Source organism: Sorex fumeus, unplaced genomic scaffold (genome assembly GCF_029834395.1).
Source record: "Sorex fumeus unplaced genomic scaffold, SorFum_2.1 ptg000015l, whole genome shotgun sequence".
In the NCBI taxonomy this organism is placed as follows: Eukaryota; Metazoa; Chordata; class Mammalia; order Eulipotyphla; family Soricidae; genus Sorex; species Sorex fumeus.
Genome location: NW_026606072.1, coordinates 4,249,385 through 4,270,832, shown reverse-complemented (window position 1 = coordinate 4,270,832; position 21,448 = coordinate 4,249,385). Strand labels below are relative to the sequence as shown.

The 21,448-nt window shown below is 39.4% G+C and overlaps 1 protein-coding gene across 1 annotated transcript in view; it reads right to left on the bottom strand.

Annotated features, from left to right (window-relative positions):
• Nucleotides 1-21,448, bottom strand: part of SLC1A3 (solute carrier family 1 member 3) — a 90,495-nt gene that overhangs the window by 50,852 nt on the left and 18,195 nt on the right. Inside the window, exon 3 of the mRNA XM_056112048.1 lies at nucleotides 16,198-16,335. Coding sequence (XP_055968023.1) covers nucleotides 16,198-16,335 — 138 coding nt within the window. The remainder of the gene's footprint in view (nucleotides 1-16,197; nucleotides 16,336-21,448) is intronic.

The window sequence follows — 21,448 nt, the reverse complement described above, 5'->3', positions numbered from 1 at the left end:
TAGGGTGCAATGATTATGCGGATGAGAAATGATAGACTCTAATGGAAATTTGACCAAAACTTGGTTTTTGTTGGGGCTGACAAAAATCTCATTCCATGAAAGAATCACTGATTCTATCTTAATTTTTATTATGTATTTCTCAGTGTGAGTAGAGCCCTGGGTGGGTTAACCAAAGGAAAGACCTGCCAAAACAAATGGATTAAATGTGCTTTAATATATTTGATCTCCCTCTCTCTCTTTTTCCTAGCAAAGTTTGAAATCATACCAAATGCCAAAGGAAACAGTCTTCTAATCAAATGATATATTTGAATTTGAGTAGATCTTGACTAAATGTCAAAAATTAAAACATTTATTTGGAAAAATCAAGTATGCTTTGCTCCAGAGAAATTCATGGCAGTTAATTTTGTCTTTTGTACAGTGAAAATAATTAAATTATCTCATTCAGGATCTCTTACTATGTTGTACTCTGATTGCCCCATGGCTGAAAATATAAATTGGTTAACTGAGTGTCTGCTGAGTGCTCACCAGGCTCATCGAGCAGCCTAAGAGAAAAAGGATCAATTGAGACTCTTGAAACTGCAAAAGGAGAAACACACATTTTCAGTAGGGTGATTAAAGAAAAACAAATAAAAACCTAAAACTGAGATATGCAGTCATGAATTTCCCTTTGAATCTTCTATGAATATAAGACAGACAGAGCAACTCCATTATAGCTCCCCCACACGTGTACTTTATAAAGGGGAATCACATGGGATCTTTATTTTATTAGAAGAAGTACATCCTGACTAGTGACAGTGGACTGGGGCAGAGAAGATGTCCATAAGAATTGCCTCATGGGATCAATTCTATCCCCTGATTTTTAATATTCCCAAAGCACAATAGATGGAGAAATTCCTGCCTATACTTTAGCTTTCCTTATGTAATTCTATTTGTACATCAGGAGGCCACAATAACTTCTACTGGTACATTTTCAAGGGTTCCTTTTTCTGAAAGGGCTCCTTTTTCTAAAATATCCCTGTGGACATTATTTGTAAGTACATTTGAAATAGAAATATTGAAAGAGAATGCTTTTAAAAACTTGTTTGGAATTTTCTTCTTAAAGAGAACACAGATAGGATATTCCTTCTAATGGCTAAAATCTTCTTCCCATTAGGTTAAATTGTTATTATTGGCATTACCTGCAGTCAGCCAGCACTTTGCCAGTGCAGACCTACTAAAGTCCCTGACTGTAGAGTTTAATCAAGGCAGAGACACACTGTCTGCCTTCATGCTGCTTACACTTGGAGAGTGATCTGTGGTCCTGAGCCACAAAAAGCAATCACAGGATTGAAGAACAAATCCAATACACATACCAGAGCACGGCTTGGTTTAACCACATTAACGAATAATGTCTAACATCTAGATTCCAAAAGTCTTAGATTATTTTGTTTGTTTGTTTGAGGGTTTTAATTTCATGCTTCCTTTGTGGATTTCAACACAGAAAATATAATCTGAAACAGCAAAATAAACAAAGTGAATCAACTGCAAGGAGGTGGGGATCGGGAGCCAGCTCCTATTATCAAGGACAATCCCTGTAACTCTGTCAGTGACCTGTAACATACAGAGAATTCCCTTGGCTAGACCAAGAATCCATTCTTTCTCTGGCAGCAACACCGTCTGGCCTCCTTGACATCTGCTTCAAAAACCACAATCATCTTTAGCTTTTCCTTAACAATGTAGTTTTGTTTCTTGAAAGAGCATTCAGTAACTTAAGTCTAGCTTACACCAAAGAGTCTGGGGGCGGGGGGTGTCTTTAATGAACACAAAGAAGGACTTGTAATTAGCCCAAGCATTACTTATAAGAGCATGTCAACATCCATAATGAAAGAAGGTGCTAGAACTCTGTAGCTCCATTCAGGCATAAAAATGAGCAACATTCAGTATCATGATAAACTAGCTCATCAAGTGAAATGCTGCTGCGAATAAGAGAGAATGAAACAACCCTAAAATTACTGAGTGGCCAGTTGGCAAGCTTTATTTTGGCTCCTACCTCTGGCCAAAAGACAGAAGAAGTCATTCTTCTAAGACCTAGAGTCTAAAATTTGGATTTGAGGGTCTACGAAAAGGGGAATAACCTGTGAGACAATCACTGACGTGTAGACATCTAAAGGGATATGAGAGAAAATAATGTCTTTGTTACGAATGTGGAATTCTGCATTATAATAAAAAGAATCATACTGTATTTATAAACTACTAGCATTGTAAATGATCTGAACAGAACTCTAGCAATGGAACTGCTCTACAAATTGACATGTTCCAAGCTACTGAAGAAGTTTGTGAAATCTACTTCATACCACTAAGATTTGCATCAACACCCTAGTCTTAGTGCCCACATTCCTGAGAGGGAATTTGAGTACGTTATCCAGGGGGTCTCTAGCTTCAATCTGTCTTCCCCTACCCTCATTCTCACTTCACCTCCTAGGCAACAACAGAAATGAAGAATGCCTCAATTCAGAGGTTATCTGATCATTCATTACCCTCAACAACTAGCATTCTGAATAATCCGGGTACCCATAGTACATATTTCCAAAAGTGAAATACAGATATAGAGAGAAAGTTACTGAATTAATGGTAAACTTTGAAAGCTTTGTATAAAGAAATGTAATTGGAACGAACCATGGTGTCATCTTTTTTTTCTAAATTCTAATTTTCATTTACTATAACTGAGGGAATAAACGCATTATATCTTGATGTAATAAAAATTACAATTAATCAAAGTATTTTAAAAGGTTTTCAACAATCATTTTAAATAGCTAAAGAATTGGTATTTAAAATTTACCATTTTTGGCTCAGATCTCTGCCTAATGCCATGCACAAAAGTAAGATCAAAATGGATTTATGACCTCAACATCAGACCGGAATTCATAATGCTTATTGAAGACAAAGTTGGCAAAACTCTCCATGATATTGAATCTAATAGTATCTTCAAAGATGTCATGCCACTGGCCGAGCAAGTGAAAACAGAGATAGACAAATGGGACTATCTTAAACTAAGAGGCTTCTGCACCTCAAAAGAAACAGTGATCAAAATACAAAGACAGCCTACAGAATGGGAAAGGATATTCACCAAGTACACATCCGACAAGGGGTTGATATCAAGGATATACAAGGTACTGGTTGAACTCCACAAGAAGAAATCACCCAACCCCATCAAAAAATGGGACGAGGAAATGAACAGAAACTTTCGCAAAGAAGAAATCCGAATGGCAAAAAGGCACATGAGAAAATGCTCTACATCACTAATCATCAGAGAGATGCAGATCAAAACAACAATGAGATATCATTTCATACCACAGAGACTGGCCCACATCCACAAGAACAAAAGCCACTGGTGCTGGCGCTGATGTGGCGAGAAAGGGACCCTCTTTCACTGCTGGTGGGAATGCCGGCTGGTCCAACCCTTTTGGAAAACAGTATGGACGATTCTCAAAAATTTAGAATTTGATCTCTCATTTGACCCAGCAATAACACTCCTGAGAATATATCCCAGAGAGGCAAAAAGGTATAGTCGAAGTGACATCTGCAATTGTTTGTTCAATGCAGCACTCTTTACAATAGCCAGAATCAGGAAAAAACCTGAGTGTCCGAGAACAGATGACTGGTTAAAGAAACTTTGGTACATTTACACAATGGAGTACTATGTAGCTGTTAAAAAGATGAAGTTATAAAATTTACACACAAGTGGTACTATATGGAAAGTATCATGTTAAATGAGTCAGAAAGAGAGGGATAGACACAGAAAGATTGCATTCATCTGGGGAACATCAAGCAACAAAACGAGAGACTAACACCCAGGAATGGCCGAGATTAGTACCAGGAATTTTGCTCCTGACTTAAAGGCCAGCCATCCTTGCTAGGTGAAAAGGAAGCTCAGATAGAGAAGAGAGCACCAAATAAAGGGTGTTGTGAGGATCCTCTCATGGTGGGAGAAACATGCTGAAAGTAGTCTATAGACCAAACATGATTGCCACTCAATGCCTCTCTTGCAAAACACAGTACCCAAAAGAAGAGAGAGAGAGAACAAGGGGGAATGCCCTGCCACAGAGGCAGGGTGGGACGGGGGGATGGGGGATGGGAGGGATTCTGGGACCCGTGGTGGTGGAGGATGGGCACTGGTGGAGGGATGGGTGCTTGATCATTGTATAACTGATACCCAAGCACAAAAATTTATAAGTCTATAACTGTACCTCATAGTGTTTCACTAATAAAAATAAAAAATAAAATAAAATAAAATTTACCATTTTTGAAATGTAAAAGTCACAATTATATTAAGTCTGATTATATATATTAACATGTCAAACATTTTAACTGAAACATATGTAGGGGTGTAAAATACTGCAACTACTTTGGAAAACTGTCAGTTCCTCACAAGGTTAATCAGACTTACTATATAACCTAGCAATTCTACTCCAATATCAAGAAAAAAAAATATGCTACATAGTCACAGCAGCAATTGTAAATCGTGATCGTGTTCATAGCAACAATAGCAAATAACCCGAAAAGTCCCCAAATGAATAAATCAAACGTAAGGTAAGGGTAAAGGCCCTCCCGTTGTTCATCGATTTGCTCGAGCGGGCCCAGTAACGTCTCCATTGGAGACTTTGTTGTTACTGTGTTTGGCATATCGAATACGTCACGGGGAGCTTGCCAGGCTCTGCCGTGCGGGCGAGATACTCTCGGTAGCTTGCTGGGTTCTCCGAGAGGAGCGGAGGAATCGAACTCGGGTCGGCCATGTTGGCTGCGTGCAAGGCAAATGCCCTACTGCTGTAAACGTAATATGTACAAAAGGATGTTATTTGACCATAAAAATGAATGAAATATTAATACATGTCATAAAAGGTTTGGACCTTTAAAGAAATGATTTACAAAGGACCATATGCTATAGAAGTTTATTTATGTGAACTATCTGGAACAGAAAGATCTATAGTGAAAGAAAATAGACTAGTGTTTGCCAAGGGCAATGGGACCATTAGGAGGTGGTGGTCAAGGCATTTTTTTTTTGAGGTAATGAAAATATTCTAGAATTGACAGTGAATCTAGGTATTCAGTGAATAAATAAAAAACTCAATTATATACTTAATATAGGTAAACTGTACCCATATAACTATATATATCTTTCAATAAAAATGTTAAAAAAACAAATGCTGTCTTGAAATAAAATAAAAGTCAACCAATGTACCAAGAAATGTTTTTAGAAATGTCTTAATAAATAAAAGAATCTCTCTTTCTTTAGTGGATTTCTATCATTTGGGTGGGAGATTAGAATTACACTTTAAGATTACACCTTGTGGTGCTCAAGGATCACTCCTGGCTCTGCACTCAAGGATCACTTCTGGTGGTGCTCAGAGGACCATATGTGGTGCCAACAATAGAATGGGTGTGGACTGCAAGCAAAGCAAACACTTTAATCCCTGTAGTATCTGTCTAGCTCCTACTGGGTTCTACTTTAAAAGAAAGAAATTCCAAGATTCCAGTATGAAGGCTCTTCTGTTTCAATTTTTTTCCTTAAATTTCTTAGTGTATCATTTAGGTATGTTTATATTACTTTTTCCAAGTATATTGCAATTTTGAAAAATTTTGTGACATACTTTCCGAAAGTTAACTTTAAAATAACAAAACTTTAGCTCTTAGTATAAACACCCTTGAGAACAATGCATTCAAGTTATAGCCAGCGGAAAAAAATCGAGTTGAGAAACCATGTATAGAAAAAACATTTCTGAAAAAGTTGTAAATTAAATAAGAGTACTAACATTAGAAATAAGGTCAGACTAGAAAACTTTTCATATCTTTCGGGGGAAAGGAAGTTATAAACACAGGTACATATTTGTAGTCACCACAATGAATAATTTTGTCCCCAAATTTCATAGCATCGATATTTTATTTTTTACTTCCTATTCCATAGGTTTCATATTCTAAATGTAGAAGAGCTTAGTTTATTAAACAAATGTATCAGTAGATAAATTTCCACCAAAAGTGGAAAGAAAGTAAGGTGCTTGGTTGGCAACACATTATTCAGATAGCTTTTGTGTGTGTGTGTGTGTGTGTGTGTGTGTGTGTGTGTGTGTGTGTGTGTGTGATTTCCTGTGTATGTGATAGTAAAGAAACAAGATAAGTTTATATAATCTTAAAATATTACACTTGGCTTATTTTCTTTTGATTTTAGAAATATGATGAAATATCTGGTTGTTATCAAACTAGTCCAACTTAATATAAATGAAACATGATTGTGGGTATGTATGGGTATACATATTAGATCTATATGATTACTTATATGTATATTTCCCCCTTTTCCCTTAACAAGACTGGTAGTGTGGATGTCATTTTAACAGGTTGAATTTAGGGGATCTCCTTTGAGGTTTTATGGAATCTCATCTTACTTTCCTATGTTGGCTTTCTGACACGTTTTCTTAGCCCCAGAATCACAGAGTTTAGATACTGACCACTGTGAATCAATCTGCTTTGAGCGGAAACCCCCTTGGTAAATTAGGGGAAGTTTCTTTTCCAAGAAAAAACACAGCTGGAAACTCAGGCAATTGTTTTTTAAAAGCAAAAGCTCTTTCCTCATATGAGGAACTAGAAAGTGAACATTTGGAAGCAGAGCTAGGCTGGTAGTACAGATACTGATGGGCTAGTGAAGCAAGGGCACTTGGCTATTTGCCTGGGGGTGTGAGGTTATAGTAAGGATCGTCTCCATGAAAAAGCCAAAAATGTTTAATTTGCTGAGTGGAATATATCTGCAGAAACATAATACTTAGAAATTTAGATTTTACCCAAAACTCAAAATTGGCTGGATCATTCATGCAGACCAATTTTATGGAAAAGAATGCCTTTACCTACCAAACACTGAGCACAGTGGAGACAGGGTATTGTCTGCAGAAGCATACAATCCATGACATTGTCACAGAAAACCTTGGCTAGCAATAGAACCATTGTTCTCTCTCTCTCTCTCTCTCTCTCTCTCTCTCTCTCTCTCTCTCTTTCTCTTTCTCTTCCAGCTTTTAAGGACAAGATTTCACCTATAGACATTTTATTTAGTTAATCGATTTAATAATTGAGTGTGTGTATGTGTGTGTACATACTTTCCTATTTTACTCTATATTTTTATATTGTTTCAGTAATACAAACAATTCATTTTATTTAAATAGCTTCAAATAAAACAATGGTATAAATAATGAACCTCTGTCTCTGGGAGTTTATATTAGTAAGAACTATGGGAAAACTAGGGAAGACTGTCTGGAAACTAGAGGAGTGATAGTGTTTAATCAGGATCTGAATTAAGTGGTGATGCCACTAAAGAATGATTCTAGAAACAATGTAAAGTGGTGATTCTCAACCTTGGGTATACAGTAGACTCACCCCAACAACTAAGAAACATCCATTCTAGATCAATTAATAGGGAGAACCCGGAGAGATGAAAGGGGCCACTTCCCTTCATTAAAGCAAATACAAACTCCCAGAATGTGAACTTCAGAAATTGCAAGTACATAAAATGGTGAATCCCTGCAGAAACATCAGTGTCAGCTCCATCCCTCATCTCCAGAGTTCAAGCACAAACCTCCATTTAGAGTTCATCAGTGCAGCTCTACAGGGAACTGAAGGAAAGTATCAAGATGGTAATGTAAGGAAAGGAAATGTTATTTATCTTAGAAAAATAATTTTATGCTAAAAGAACCTTTAATATTTTCTTTTTTGGTAATTAAAAAGAAAATGATCTTTCAAAACTGTCTTACAAAACAGAACTGAACAGAATCATCAGCTAACATGAAGCTGCTGAAATCAACAGATGAAAAAATTTCCCAACTTGTGTAGGTCTAAGACCTTAGGAAAGTCACACCTTACACAGGACCTTGAGCCTTGGGGCTCTGATCCTTTAACTGCTCAAATATTCACCAATGTCCCGTACACATTACATTCTTAAGGGTTAGGCAACCACAAGCTCAAATGTTCAGAGTCAGTGGGTTGTTGAGGTTAATACAAGAGCTGGCCCAACCTCAGTAGGTATTAGCAAAGGGTTTGTCCCAGGTAACTACCCCCTTCTCCAATGGTGGGACAACTGGGGCAGGGATCCAGTTTTGGAAACACGCTAGGGTGGGAGGCAGGACTTCCAGGACTCAGATGGCTTTCAGAAAGCACTGGAAGAATGTTGGCTCCTATCTTCCAGACAGCACTATTAGGACCATCAGGAAGACCTGTCAGGAGGAAGACTTCAGATCAAGAGTTTGGACCACCCAAGAATCTGGGCAAAGCTGAATGTCACCTCCCACAACTTCTGGAGAAGGCTTCCTGTTCAGGTCCCTGAAAGCTGAGTGACTCCCTTGAGAAAGGGAACATTTCTGGGCTTGAAAAGTCTGTTCCCTCTGACTGTCCACCAATGGGACCACCTTCTTCCATTAGGATGGCTGATTACCTAATTTGTGTCCCCACCATGTTCACACTATCTGAGTCACTTTTAGTCTGTGATATTGCAATCACAAGTCTGCCTCTCAATCAGACTTGAAACAAATTGACATCAGGGATCTTTTCTTCATTTTGCTTTCAGGTTCGGGAATAAGCCTGCCCCAACAAATGATCAGTGAGTATGGTGGTAATGGAGTGGGGAACCTTTTTAGGGACAAATAGACTTTAATCATTTTGATTATTTCTTACTAAAATAAAAAAACACAGTATAACATAAAACAGAAAGCATTCACTATGCCAATGACAGTTGGAAATGATCTCTATGGACAAGAACTGAATTCTGAAAAGAGGAAAAAGGACATTCATGATAACCTTTCAGTACCTGTATTGCAAACCATAATGCTTAAAAGGAAAAAGAGAGAGAGAGTTACAGAGAAAGAAGAAAATTATCTGCCACAGAGGCAGGCTGATGGGGGGGGGGGGTGGGTGTCGGCAGGCAGGAGAGAAACTGGAAGCATTGGTGGCAGGAAATGTATACACTGGTAAAGGGATGGGTATTAGAAGATTGTATGACTCAAGCCCAACCATAACCAACTTATAACTGTGTATCTCACAGTTATTCAATAAAAAAGAACATATAGGAGTATTATGATAAATTTATATATGTAACTCTGGGAATTAAGTAAATATCACTGTTTTCATAAGAATTCACAAATGATTCATGATTTAACCAAGAGGAAACTATAATACCATCATGAAAAATATAAAATTGAAACTACACATGTGGCAGATAGCAGCTCTTTGCCTACTTAATATCTGTTCATCTTTCCTTCTATGATTTAGTTTTAATGAATAGTGTGCTGAGGAAACAGAAAAGCATTGAGGAACCAGAGAGATAGGATAGTGGGTAAGGAACTTGATTTGCATGTAGCTGATTTTTGTTTAATCTCTGTCACCATCTATGGTTGCCTGAGCCCTGTCAGCAGTGATCCTGAGCATTGCTTGGTATAGCCTCCAAACAAAATAAAACAACAACAAAACAAAAGAAAAAAGAAAAAGCATTGAATCTAGATTTCATTTCTGTGTGATGCCTCAAAACCAAGTGATCTCTTTAGTCCCCAGAGGAATCTTCCTTTATCTCCCTCCTATGGAGGCCCTCTCTAAATGGAGACTACTTCACCTCTCTGCCCAAGTTGGTCAACAGGCTGCATAGAATCAGCTTGTTGGTTTCAAATGTGTTGTTCTGATGCCTCTTTCTGCCTCAGTTGTTTCTATGCTGCCATGAAGAGTGTTACTGTTAGCATGTGGTGACAAAAACCCAGTGTGTCCGTAGTTTTGGTGAGACAGAAAGGCTCCACTCCCAGCATGTGAACAGCCTGTGGAATTTGCTGCCTTATGGAATCCACAGTGCCACCACACACTGGGGTCAGTCGCTCAGGAAAGGCTGGGCCGTTGTATAACCAATGATAATATTTAGAATCATGTGGCTGTGATAAGGTAATCACATCCCAGGCTGCAGGGCAGAAACCAATCCCTTCCAGTGGCAAGGCAGGAATTCTTCCTGGCTCCCATGTTGTTACTTGATTAACTTCATGGTTTCTTTCGTTTACCTTTAATAGGAAAGTGATCCCTGCAAGAATCCAGACACAGGAGTCACATGGTCCTGGGAGGCTTAGTTTCACAGTGCCCCTGGAGGCAAGCTCTTACTTCTTCCTCCAGAATTTTCCTTTATGTAATGAGGACCACCAGGACTGCTATTCTGACTGCTACTGCTTTTACTGCAGATAGCTATCATCAAGTGAATATCAGCTATGTGGCAGGTATTAACTTTCATGATAATTCGTGATACAGTTCTCCTCCTCACCTCCTCACAGTGTATAGTGGATGAAAGGATTATCCAAAGATACTCTTCCTCACCCAATGGAAACTTTCCTTTCTTTCTATGAAATGCATGTGTAAAGGAAAAGGGGAAGTCACTTTTCTTTTATATAAGTGCCTGGAGTTTCAAACAGAACTCAACTACACATCAGAGTCACAGTGATGGGCAACTTAAAATATTAAATTTTTCTTCAGTGATTTTGATCCTCATTTTTGTGTGCCTCTAACAAACTATTCACATGCTCAAGAATTAGAATTGTCTGGCTCATTTTTTCACTCTTTCATATTAAACTAAATAACAACTTTAGATCACTGTTAATGTCATTTCTCTGAAACCAAAGAGTCATACTTTGAGGTGTAATGTTGATTGTCTTTACTTTTACTTTTATTTTTTTCAGCCAAGAGGACCCTCAGGCAAGGGGGATGCAACTTGTTGGCCTCTACTACAAGTGCCATGTCCACTGAGCTCTTTTGCCTACAGATTTGAAAGGAACGTGTCTAAGAATTATGTGACACTTTATGGAACTTGTCACATGAACAAGGGGTTGTAGGCAGAAAACTGTTTGGCAAACATCTTTTGTCCTCAAATATTTTCAGAGTGGACAGTGGCTTAGAAAGGATGGTTGGACAGGATATATTTAGTGTTCCCAAAATTGGATAATTACAGTGGCATTAATAACTTTTGTTGTGCATACATACTCCTTAACTAATATTAAGATACATGGTGAGAACCAGCTAAAGGAAAACGATTTAATTTTTTTTTTAGTAAGAATCCTTTGAATTATAGGAAGGATAAAATCTTACTTTGGTGTCAATGTGTGTTCAACATTTTGTTAATATTTGCAACCTCCTTTTCAAACAAAGAGAAATAGCATTTCATTGCATAGTGATCCATTATCTCTTTCACAAGAGTTTCCATTTCCTTTAACTAATAAAAGAATATAAATTAAAAAAATATTAAGTCTATGACAAGAAGGGAAATATTCATGTAACCTTAGGATGCAACTGCTGTACCACTGTAGCCCTGTTCTCCTGCTGTTCATCAATTTGGTCAAGCAGGCACCAGTAATGTCTCACTACAAATTGTGAGACTTGTTGTTACTGTTTTTGGCATATTGAACACATCACAGGTAGTTTGCCAGGCTCTGCCGTGAGGGTGAGATACTCTTGGTAGCTTGGCAGAGGGGCAAAGGAATTGAACCCGGGTCGGCTACGTGCAAAGCAAACGCCCGACCTGCTGTGCTAAAAATCAGATCTGATTTAATGATCTTCAAATGGAGCAAATTGTTTCTTGTTGGGAACACGGGGGACAGGTTTATTTTTTCAAAATTGGAATTGGAACTTTCTTACCTATGTATTATGATATAGGGGGTTCATAGACGTTCCCTAAACTCCACTCATCACATATCTTTGAAGATCTCTATCATTATACTCATGTCACTCTGCTCCCTGGCTCAGTGTCCCACATAAAAAGAGCCCAATAATAGATATTAATGAATGACTGTTAAAAGATAAATTTCATCCATTTTATGCCACAGGTGCTAGATACTGTTGCTATTTTCACTACTTCTGTTGATGCTCCCTGCACCACCCCAGGCTGACTTACAATCTGCCCACCTCTTTAGAAAGGGCTGGTCAAAAAAACACTTCACCCTTTCTAGAAAACTGGAGATACAAACATTTTATATTGAGTAGTGGAAGGACATACACCTCAAAAATGAAAAAAGAAGGTATTAATTTTTTAAAATAAGATTTCAAAGTGAGGAGGAGGTATAAGTTATGTTCAACAGCACAGCAGAAATGGAGTTTAATTATTCTCTAGTGAATGGAATCAGACTAAGCCAGTCAAACCAAGTCATAACTCTGGCATGAAATGTCTGGGTTGGCTGCCTATCCTGACCAAATCAATAGAGACCAGTGCCAAACCCCTATTTTATTGTGTGGGGTGTTGGCACAAACAGATTTTTCTTGTTCATAAAAATAGGTACTTGAGTACAAGTCCAGCCATTAGGCTTTCTCCCAGATTCTTTCTGGCAGCTTCTGGAATGCTAATAAACACAGAAGGATGTTTGGAAAGATTGGCATTTCAAATTTAGGAAAAGGAGAACAACATTTATGGGGGCCATAGTGCCTCAAGTCACTCATGGGTGTGTTCCAAGTATGGAAAACTAATGTGGATTTCTCAGAGTTAAAAAATGATTCTAATACAATTAAATATATAGGACTTCAAAAAGACAATGCAGATTCATTCATTCTTATTTCTATTTGCATAGACTTTGGAAAGTTTGAACTTAAGAACACTATGCCTCCCAGAATTTTTTCACTAGGAAATGTTTTCTATGAGAGCATCACCTCTGCTTTTTTATTCAGGTGTACATGTCTGGTACAAAAAAAAATAAGACAAGTTTAGTGATTAAAAATAATGTGGCAATACTCCAAAAAAGGAGAGATATTTTTCAGTACCTCTTTGCTTAGTTGGCAATAAACACAGAATTTGGTAGCTAATAACATGCTAAACTTTGGCAAGAAATTATTACCAGTGGGATATGAAACGTCATGTGGCTTGACAGACATACATGTTTATTTATTTATTTATTTATTTATTTATTTATTTTTGCTTTTTGGGTCACACCCAGCGATGGTCAGGGGTTACTCCTGGCTCTGCACTCAGGAATTACTACTGGCGGTGCTTGGGGGTCCATATGGGATGCCGGGGATTGAACCCAGGTCAGCCACGTGCAAGGCAAATGCCCTACTCGCTCTGCTATTGCTTCTAGCCTCACACATGTTTATTATTCATCATCAACAGCACTGACATACTGAGGAATAGTACTGGGAGTTGAGAATTGAGTCCTGTCTGCAGACAGGTTTTGTTTGGCTTGCAGTGTTTTTTTCTATTAATGTTATCAACCTTTAATAATTTGAAGGTTATTTTTTGTTTGGGATTCTGAATTCTTTTGAAAAATTAGAAGATGTGGGGGCAAGGACATGGTTCAAGGGTGCAGCACAAGTCTTGGATGAGTGAGGCTCTCGGTTCAACCCTTGGAACCCTAACAACAATAATGATGGGAAAGCTTGGCTCTTGTTGACATGCAACATAAATGATCAGAGTCACAAGAGACTCTGAGTGTCCTCTGTCTACACTATTCTGCAGCTAGGTCATTCCCCATGGATCATTACAAGAATTCCTGTTAAACGTCACCTGTTGAGAAATATTTCTCTGTATACACAACTTCATCAAAATAGAAAAATAAAAGAAGCTTGAAAGGACAAATTTCTGTGTGACATGTGCTTGGCCATTAGGGGCACCTAAGTTTGCTGTTCCATTCTGAAATAGAGAACTCTGACTTTGCTACCTCCCCAGGCAACATATTACCATGTAGATCTCCCATGCACACACGAGGATCCTTAAGGATGTGTGTAATTTTCAGGATTCCTTCCTTTCTCCTCATTCTCATTGAGCCAATATGCTCCCCCATCTCCCCTTTTGTTTAGTGGTTTTTTTAAAAAATCATTGTGGTTAAAACCCTGAAGGAAATTCATATTGAATCAATCATTCACTCCAATTGATTAAGTACTTAAATTACGGGGGAGCTTGGGAATTACTCCTTTGAGACAAACACCTTAAAAACATCTTTGGAAAATTAAATTTTGTTGCCATGCTCCCGGTCTCCCCTCTGGCCTTCCCACTACCCATCTCTCCCCTTTCCAGGCTTCTTGTCTTAACACAGTTCTGGAGAAGTGGAGAAACTCTCTTAATTGTCCCAAGTGGCAGCATTCCCACTTATAATTAGGTTTCATTGCAAAAGTTCACTTTATAGAGCTGCTTGCAGCTGGGTAATTTCTTCAAGATTTACCCACACATTTCTTTCTAATCATGCAAAAGGATTTCGTCATAGTGGCTTTTTCCTCCTGAAAAATTACTCAAATTCTCTTAAAGTTGATGTATAAAGTATTAGAAAGAGCCAGGATATTTTGCTACAAAGTGTTTTTCTAATTGTACTGAATGAAGGCCTTCCTCTGCGTATTATTTACCACAACTTCAGAAACCTCTAACTACAGGTGCCACTCTTGAAAAGGTATAAGGGAAGTTACACTACCTCTATACTGTGTATTTTCCTGTGTTCCAGAAAACTGAAGATATTTGATTAAATTCTGGGCTAGTAGAGATGGTGAAAGGGGAAGGCTTGCTCCAGGAAGGAACCCGCAGATGTGGGGTTGGTCACATTTTTTTGTCTTATTGCAAAGAATTTGTTTCCCAGAAAATGGCAGCCGAAGGATAACAAGATAAGCACGTATCCTGGTGTCAGATTTAATCCAGCTTCGATGAGAATTGCCAGGGCTTCAATAACTCCTAGTCAGAAATGGGCTGACTAAATAAATAGTCAAAATCAAGTGCCCCTAATCATCCTGTCTACATGACTATTTTATGGGCCTTTTATCCTCTAATTGGCGTGTCCTGTACATGCAAAAACTTGTTCAGGCCCTGGACGGGAGGAAGCTGGGGCTATCTAGGGCATTGGGGAAAAATATGACGCAGTTTCTGTCCAAGTAATGGCCAACTCTCCAAGGCATGTAAAAATTGGAATCTCATCCCATGATTTGAGTTTACTCTGAAGCTCTTATTACACAAGGTCTTTCAAAGGCCCTCCCGTTGATCGTCGATTTGCTCGAGCGGGCCCAGTAACGTCTCCATTGGAGACTTTGTTGTTACTGTGTCTGGCATATCGAATACTCTCGGTAGCTTACCGGGCTCTCCGAGAGGGGCGGAGGAATCGAACTCGGGTTCGGCCATGTTGGCCGCTTGTAAGGCGAACGCCCTACCCGCTGTGCTATCGCTTTCAAAAAAGGAGATATTATAAATATCCTTGAGAACTCCCTGGAAGTGGGCAAGAAGCTCAGAGCTGGCTCACCTAGAGGTTGAACGGTCTGCTTAATGAGGACAGTGAGCCAAGGTGGAAAGAGTAGGATCAGTAATACCTGAGTTCTGGGCTTTAGCTACAAACTCAGAAATCATCCTGCCGGAGGATGAAATTCCTTCTCCAGGTCAGAGATGTGCTGTGGGGAAAGAGAAGAGTGGGCAAGAAGGAATTGCACAGGCACAAACTTCTTGGCTCCCTTTGTAGTCACCAAGTCACCAAGCACATAGACAAAGGACTCCCTTCCCATTTTCCATGCAGGAAAAGAACTATTAACCTTGTTGTCATGGAAAATAAAATCCTATCCTGCTGAGCTTCCAAGTGTTGACAATCCAACTGTCAACAACAAAACAATCCAGATGGGGCGGTCTCCCCCCCCTCCCCATTCTCCCACCAGCATAAAAGGTAATGGGATGGGGGTGGGGTGGGGGGCAACTGTAGAAGGAAATGAAATCATGCGGGTTCACCAGGAAAAGAGTGTTGGTGGCAGCAGAGTTGGTGAGTGTGTCGTGGGCATTACCTCTTGATGAGGCTTCCAAGAAGGCTCCCGCTCAAGTCCTGGTGGCTCTGAGAACAAGCATTCTTGCATCAATAGCTAATAGGCTGTCCAACCAGATGTTATCTGGGTGGGATAAGAGGGTGAGAAAACAGACCTGTTGTACGCTGTTGTACTACATCGCTGGGGTCAGAGAAGGCTGGTGTGTAGTGTTTAGCAGGGCACCACGTTCATAGTGAGGTTGACCAGATTACATGATGTTTTAAATCTGTTTCCTTTTGTGATTGGTCAAATATGAACATTAAAATTATTCATGCATTACTAAAGCCTCCTTTCCAACATTTTGAAGGGACTATTTTTTCTAGAATAGAGCATGCATCCAGCAGACCTAAAGCATTTGCTTTTCTAAATGAGTTTTCACAATAAATAAGCACACATTGAATGATATAATAAATCAGCCTATAGTACCTGTGACAAGACTGGAGATGATCAGTGGCAACACCAGCATCTGTAACATCCTCATCAGAAGTTCTCCAGGAAAAGAGAAGTACTTGACTTCCCTGTAGCTCATTTTGTATGGTCGAAGTGTAAATCCGAGAATGGTACCTGAAATTTGGGGGGAAAGGGGGAAAGAACTGAGTCTCTTTTGAAACTGAAAAGTCAAACCTAGAAAAATGAGCAATTCTCCTGTCTTACATTTATTTAAGCAGCATTAAATTTATTTGGACAACACAAATAAATAAATATATTTATTTATTTGTGCTGCTTTTGGAGCAAGGGGCATGTTGTCTTTTTCAGTCATTGTCTTGCAGGTCTGGCTGAATCTAGGGACTTCAAGTGGAACTTTAAATGTTCCTGCTTTTGGAAAATGAAAAGTTTCTTTGTCTGTTTTGAATGTAGTAGAACCAATTTTGAGATTGTTCAATACAGAGTTACAAAGACTAGGGCATAACTAGGAGACAAATCATGTGTCCATAAATAAGGCAAGATAAACAAACACTATCATTATAAAGTTATTTTTTTGCAACAACAGATGTCAGAACTGCCAGAGTAACCACTTATACAGGGTAGTATGATTTAATTTTTTTAATTAAAAAATTTCTTATTCACATTGCTCATGTATTTCCATCATCCCTGCCTCTGCATACCACAAATTCTATCTACAGGGTCCTGAAATTGCCTTGGCGACTTAATTGTATGTACTTGTTAGTTGTTGGCAAGAGAATGAGCAGAAACTCAAAAGAGCAGAAATCTTTCCCAAAAAACCTTTCTCTGAAAAATTTGGTGGGGGGTTTAGGCAATGAAAGAGTGATTTTCTTCTTAATTTTCTTTTATTCCTGAAACATTAAAACATGTTTTTAGAATTCTAACTTTATATGGAAATAAAATTATTCATGACACCTTTTGAATGGTTAGAAATTAGCAAAAGTATTGAATAAATCTTCTCCCTTTCCTTAACATATTTTCTTTCCTCCCAAGAGCACATATTCCTATATTATAAATATTTGAAAAATGTTTGCCTTGTTCTTATGAAAACTTTTGATTACATTAGTGGGGGGAAAATCAAATCAGTTAAGTTAGACAGAAGTGCTGAGTCATCTAGAAGCTTGAGGTTGGCATGGAGGGACAGACTATTGAGCAGACCATTTTTCTTTTCCAAGGAAGCAAGAGATCCTTTAAGGAAGCAGAACCGTCTTAACTTCTTTTTATTTTATTTAATTAATTAATTTTTTTGCTTTTTTTTTGGGGGGGGGTCACACTTGGTGATGCACAGGGGTTACTCCTGGCTCATGCACTCAGGAATTACTCCTGGCGGTGCTCGGGGGACCACACGGGACGCTGGGAATCAAACCTGGGTTGCCCTCATGCAAGGCAAATGCCCTACCTGATGTGCTATCACTCCAGCCCCTTAACTTCTTTTTAAAATGGGCTCCTGCTCTTATGAAAGAGGACATATAGTTCATTTCCATTGTCATTGCAACTCTAATTTTCATCACTGGGTTTTCATCACCATGATGTAGCTACTCTAATTCTATGTTATGGTAGCACTGCAGCACTGTCCTCCTGTTGTTCATCGATTTGCTCGAGTGGGCACCAGTAAGGTCTCCATTGTGAGACTTGTTGTTACTGTTTTTGGCATATGGAATACCTAACGGGTAGCTTGCAGGCTTTGCCGTGCGGGTGCGATACTCTCGGTAGCTTGACGGGTTAAAACTCTTGACTCTGTGGGACTGGAAAACCTGGCTGACCCAGTTTCTAAGGCCTTTTAGGAAAACACTGATTTCCCCCAATAGAACAGTAATATGTTCAAGAGAGAAAAGTGTATTTGGAAAATATAGGAAAGTGAGTTCAAGAGCCGACTGATACTGTTTACACCACTGAAATAACAGAGCTAATGTTTACTGAGCTTTCACTCTCTGCTGAACATCATTATTACACTTTACCTGTGTTAGTAAATTTAATCCTTACCCCACCCCTAGGCAGTAAGTTCTATCTTATCATCCATTTTCTCATAGAGAAATCTAACACAGTGAACTTAAAACTGGCTCAAGTCAAAGTGCCTCACTATTGAAGCCAAATATCTATTCAAATAGCAGAATTGGATTCTAAACTCAGGCAATTTGGACTTGGATTTCACATTTTTCTGTTTTTGTTTCTGAGGCCACACCCGGTAGAGCTGAAGGATGCTCCTTGTTCTGTCCTGGGAGCTCCTTTCCTTCAGTCTTCCAATCCTGAGGTGTAGGGGATGGAACCTAGGCCTCCTGCATACGAAGCTTGTGCTGAGCTCGGATCCTGCTCTCACATTCTCGACCAACTCATGCTTCAGTAGAGCCTTAGTGAATTTTTCTTTCCAGAATATTGTACTTTTTCATATATTATATTGCATATAATATATATATTATATAATATACTAGACTTCTATATGCATGTATTTGGTATTGAGCTTTAGATATTAAGAATATTTACCTTTTACCAATGGATTAAATAGTATTTGATATAGCTATTTTTCTAATTTATTAGTCAAGCATTATTACTTAAAAATGAATAGTTATGAAGCTGGAGATATAGTACAGAGGGTAAATCACTCGCCTTGAATGCAGTTGACTAGGGTTCAATCCCTGGTATCCCATATGGTCCCTGAGCTCCTCCAGGAGTGATCTCTGAGCACAGAGTCAGGAGCAAGCCCTTAACACTGCTGGGTCCCCCAAACAAAAACAAAAACTTCATGTGATTCCATGTGTAAATATACATGCAAGTATATCCTGGGAGATAGTCTAGTGGCTCAGAACTCCTGCCTTGCAAGTATAAGGTCTGGAGTTCAACCCCCAATGCCACCATTTAGGCAGAGCTTTAAAAATGTTTGCCACAATCCTGGCAGCTCTACTGTCTGTGATCCCTGGCACAGCAAGAGTTTCATGTAAGGTTTGCTTGAATGAAATGACACTGCTCAGAACCAAATGGTTATCGGCTAGTGAGATAGCAAAACTCCCTGAATCAAAGATCACCCTCCCCTCACCCCCATCCCAATGTGGAGGACAGGATTTATGGCCCACCTAGTGCCAGGAAGCCACCAGGCTGCATTTCATACTTCCTCACATCGACCCCCTACAGACAACAGAAGGCCAGACCAAATTCACCCATCTCTTTGGTCTTTGTTCTCTTTTCCCACCCAAGACAACTTAAAAGCATGTTTAGTCTTTCTTACAGTGAGAACTTGCCTCAACCTCCCCAGAGGTTCATGGGATCCTGCCTGGGAGCTCAGCCCAATAAATCTCTCCCATTTCTGGGGCTGGAGCTATAGCATAGCGGGTAGGGCTTTTGCCTTGCATGTGGCCGACCCAGGTTCGATTTCCAGCATTCCGTATGGTCCCCTGAGCCACCAGGAGTAATTCCTGAGTGCATGAGCCAGGAGTAACCCCTGTAAAAGCAAAAAAAAAAAATCTCTCCCAGTTTTTCACTTTTACTGTCTCTGTCCTGTCTGAGACAGGTAAGGTCTTCAACCTTTCACACTGCCAGATGTGTGAGCACTACAACTAAACGTGAAAGTGAGTAGCACAACAGTGGAAGCAACTCCAATGATGGGATGAGAAAGAGGAATTATATATACATATATGTACATATATACACACACATACATATACATACATATATATGTAAAGGATATACATACACCCATACACGAGATGTTTTATATTTTTGTCTTTTGTTTCCTCTGCTGATCTGGGTACCAAAACTTGGCCCTTGCATGTAAGACATTCACCAAACCATGGAACCATATTCTCTCGATATTGTCTATTTTAATAAAATAGTATCTGCACCCTTTTAAATAGATGGTTTCCCCACACAAGAGTTATAAACTTGAATTTTAATTTCTCTTCCAAAATTAAAAATAAATCAACTTTTTTCTTTGATTATTTACTTTGTTTCAAAATATAGCGCCTTAATCTTTCTGGAACAAAATTTTGGGGGAAAATACATTTAATTCTTACTTCTAGTGTGCACACAGCAGCAATAGCACATAAGAGCCATAAAGGGTTTTATCTGGCTAAATCTGGTTCTTTCTGAAAACTTGTTCATAGGAAAGACCAAGTCACAAGGAATTACTTTATTTTATAACTAGTAGGGCTGGAGCAATAGCACAGCGGGTAGGGCATTAGCCTTGCACATGGCCGACCCGGGTTCAATTCCTCCGTCCCTCTTGGAAAGCCTGGCAAGCTACGGAGAGTATCTCGCCCACATGGCAGAGATAGGCAAGCTATCCCTGGTGTATTCAATATGCCAAACACGGTAACAACAAGTCTCACAATGGAGATGTTACTGGTGCCTGCTCGAGCAAATCGATGAACAACGGGAAGACAGTGCTATAACTAGTAAAGAAATAAACATGCCTTATATGTGTGAAACCCTGGGTTCAGTCATGACCCCCAATCCTCCTGGGAGTAGTTTTGGATTCCTGAACATTGCGAGGTATGGCCCACACAAAAATAAGAAAAGTTATAAGAAAAACAAAGGTGGAATATATATATAAAATAGAAGTAGGCTCAGGTTTCCCTGCTAACAGCACCAACTAATGTTTTTTTATTAGTGAAACTCCATGAGGTACAGTTGTAAAGGTAAAGGCCCTCCCGTTGATCATCGATTTGTTCGAGCGGGCCCAGTAATGTCTCCATTGGAGACTTTGTTGTTACTGTGTTTGGCATATCGAATACGTCACGGGGAGCTTGCCAGGCTCTGCCGTGTGGGCGAGATACTCTCAGTAGCTTGCCGGGCTCTCTAAGAGGGGCGGAAGAATCGAAATCGGGTCGGCCATGTTGGCTGCGTGCAAGGCAAATGCCCTACCGCTGTGCTATAGCTCCACAAATTTTTGTGCTTGGGTTTCGATTATTCAATGATCAAATACCCATCCCTCCACCAGTGCCCATTTTCCACCACCATGGATCCTAGTATCCCTCCCACCCCCAACCCCCCCATCCCACCCTGCCTCTGTGGCAGGGAATTCCCTTTTGTTTTCTCTCTCCTTTTGGGTGTTGTGGTGTGCAAAAGAGGCATTGAGTGGCAATCATGTTCAGTCCATAGTCTACTTTCAACATGCATCTCCCCTCCTGGGAGGATTCTCCAAACACCCTTTGTTTGGTGCTCCCTTCTCTATCTGAGTTGCCCTTTCCCCTAGAATGCCCGGCTGGCCTCTAAGCCATGGAGTAATCCTCCTGGTACTGAT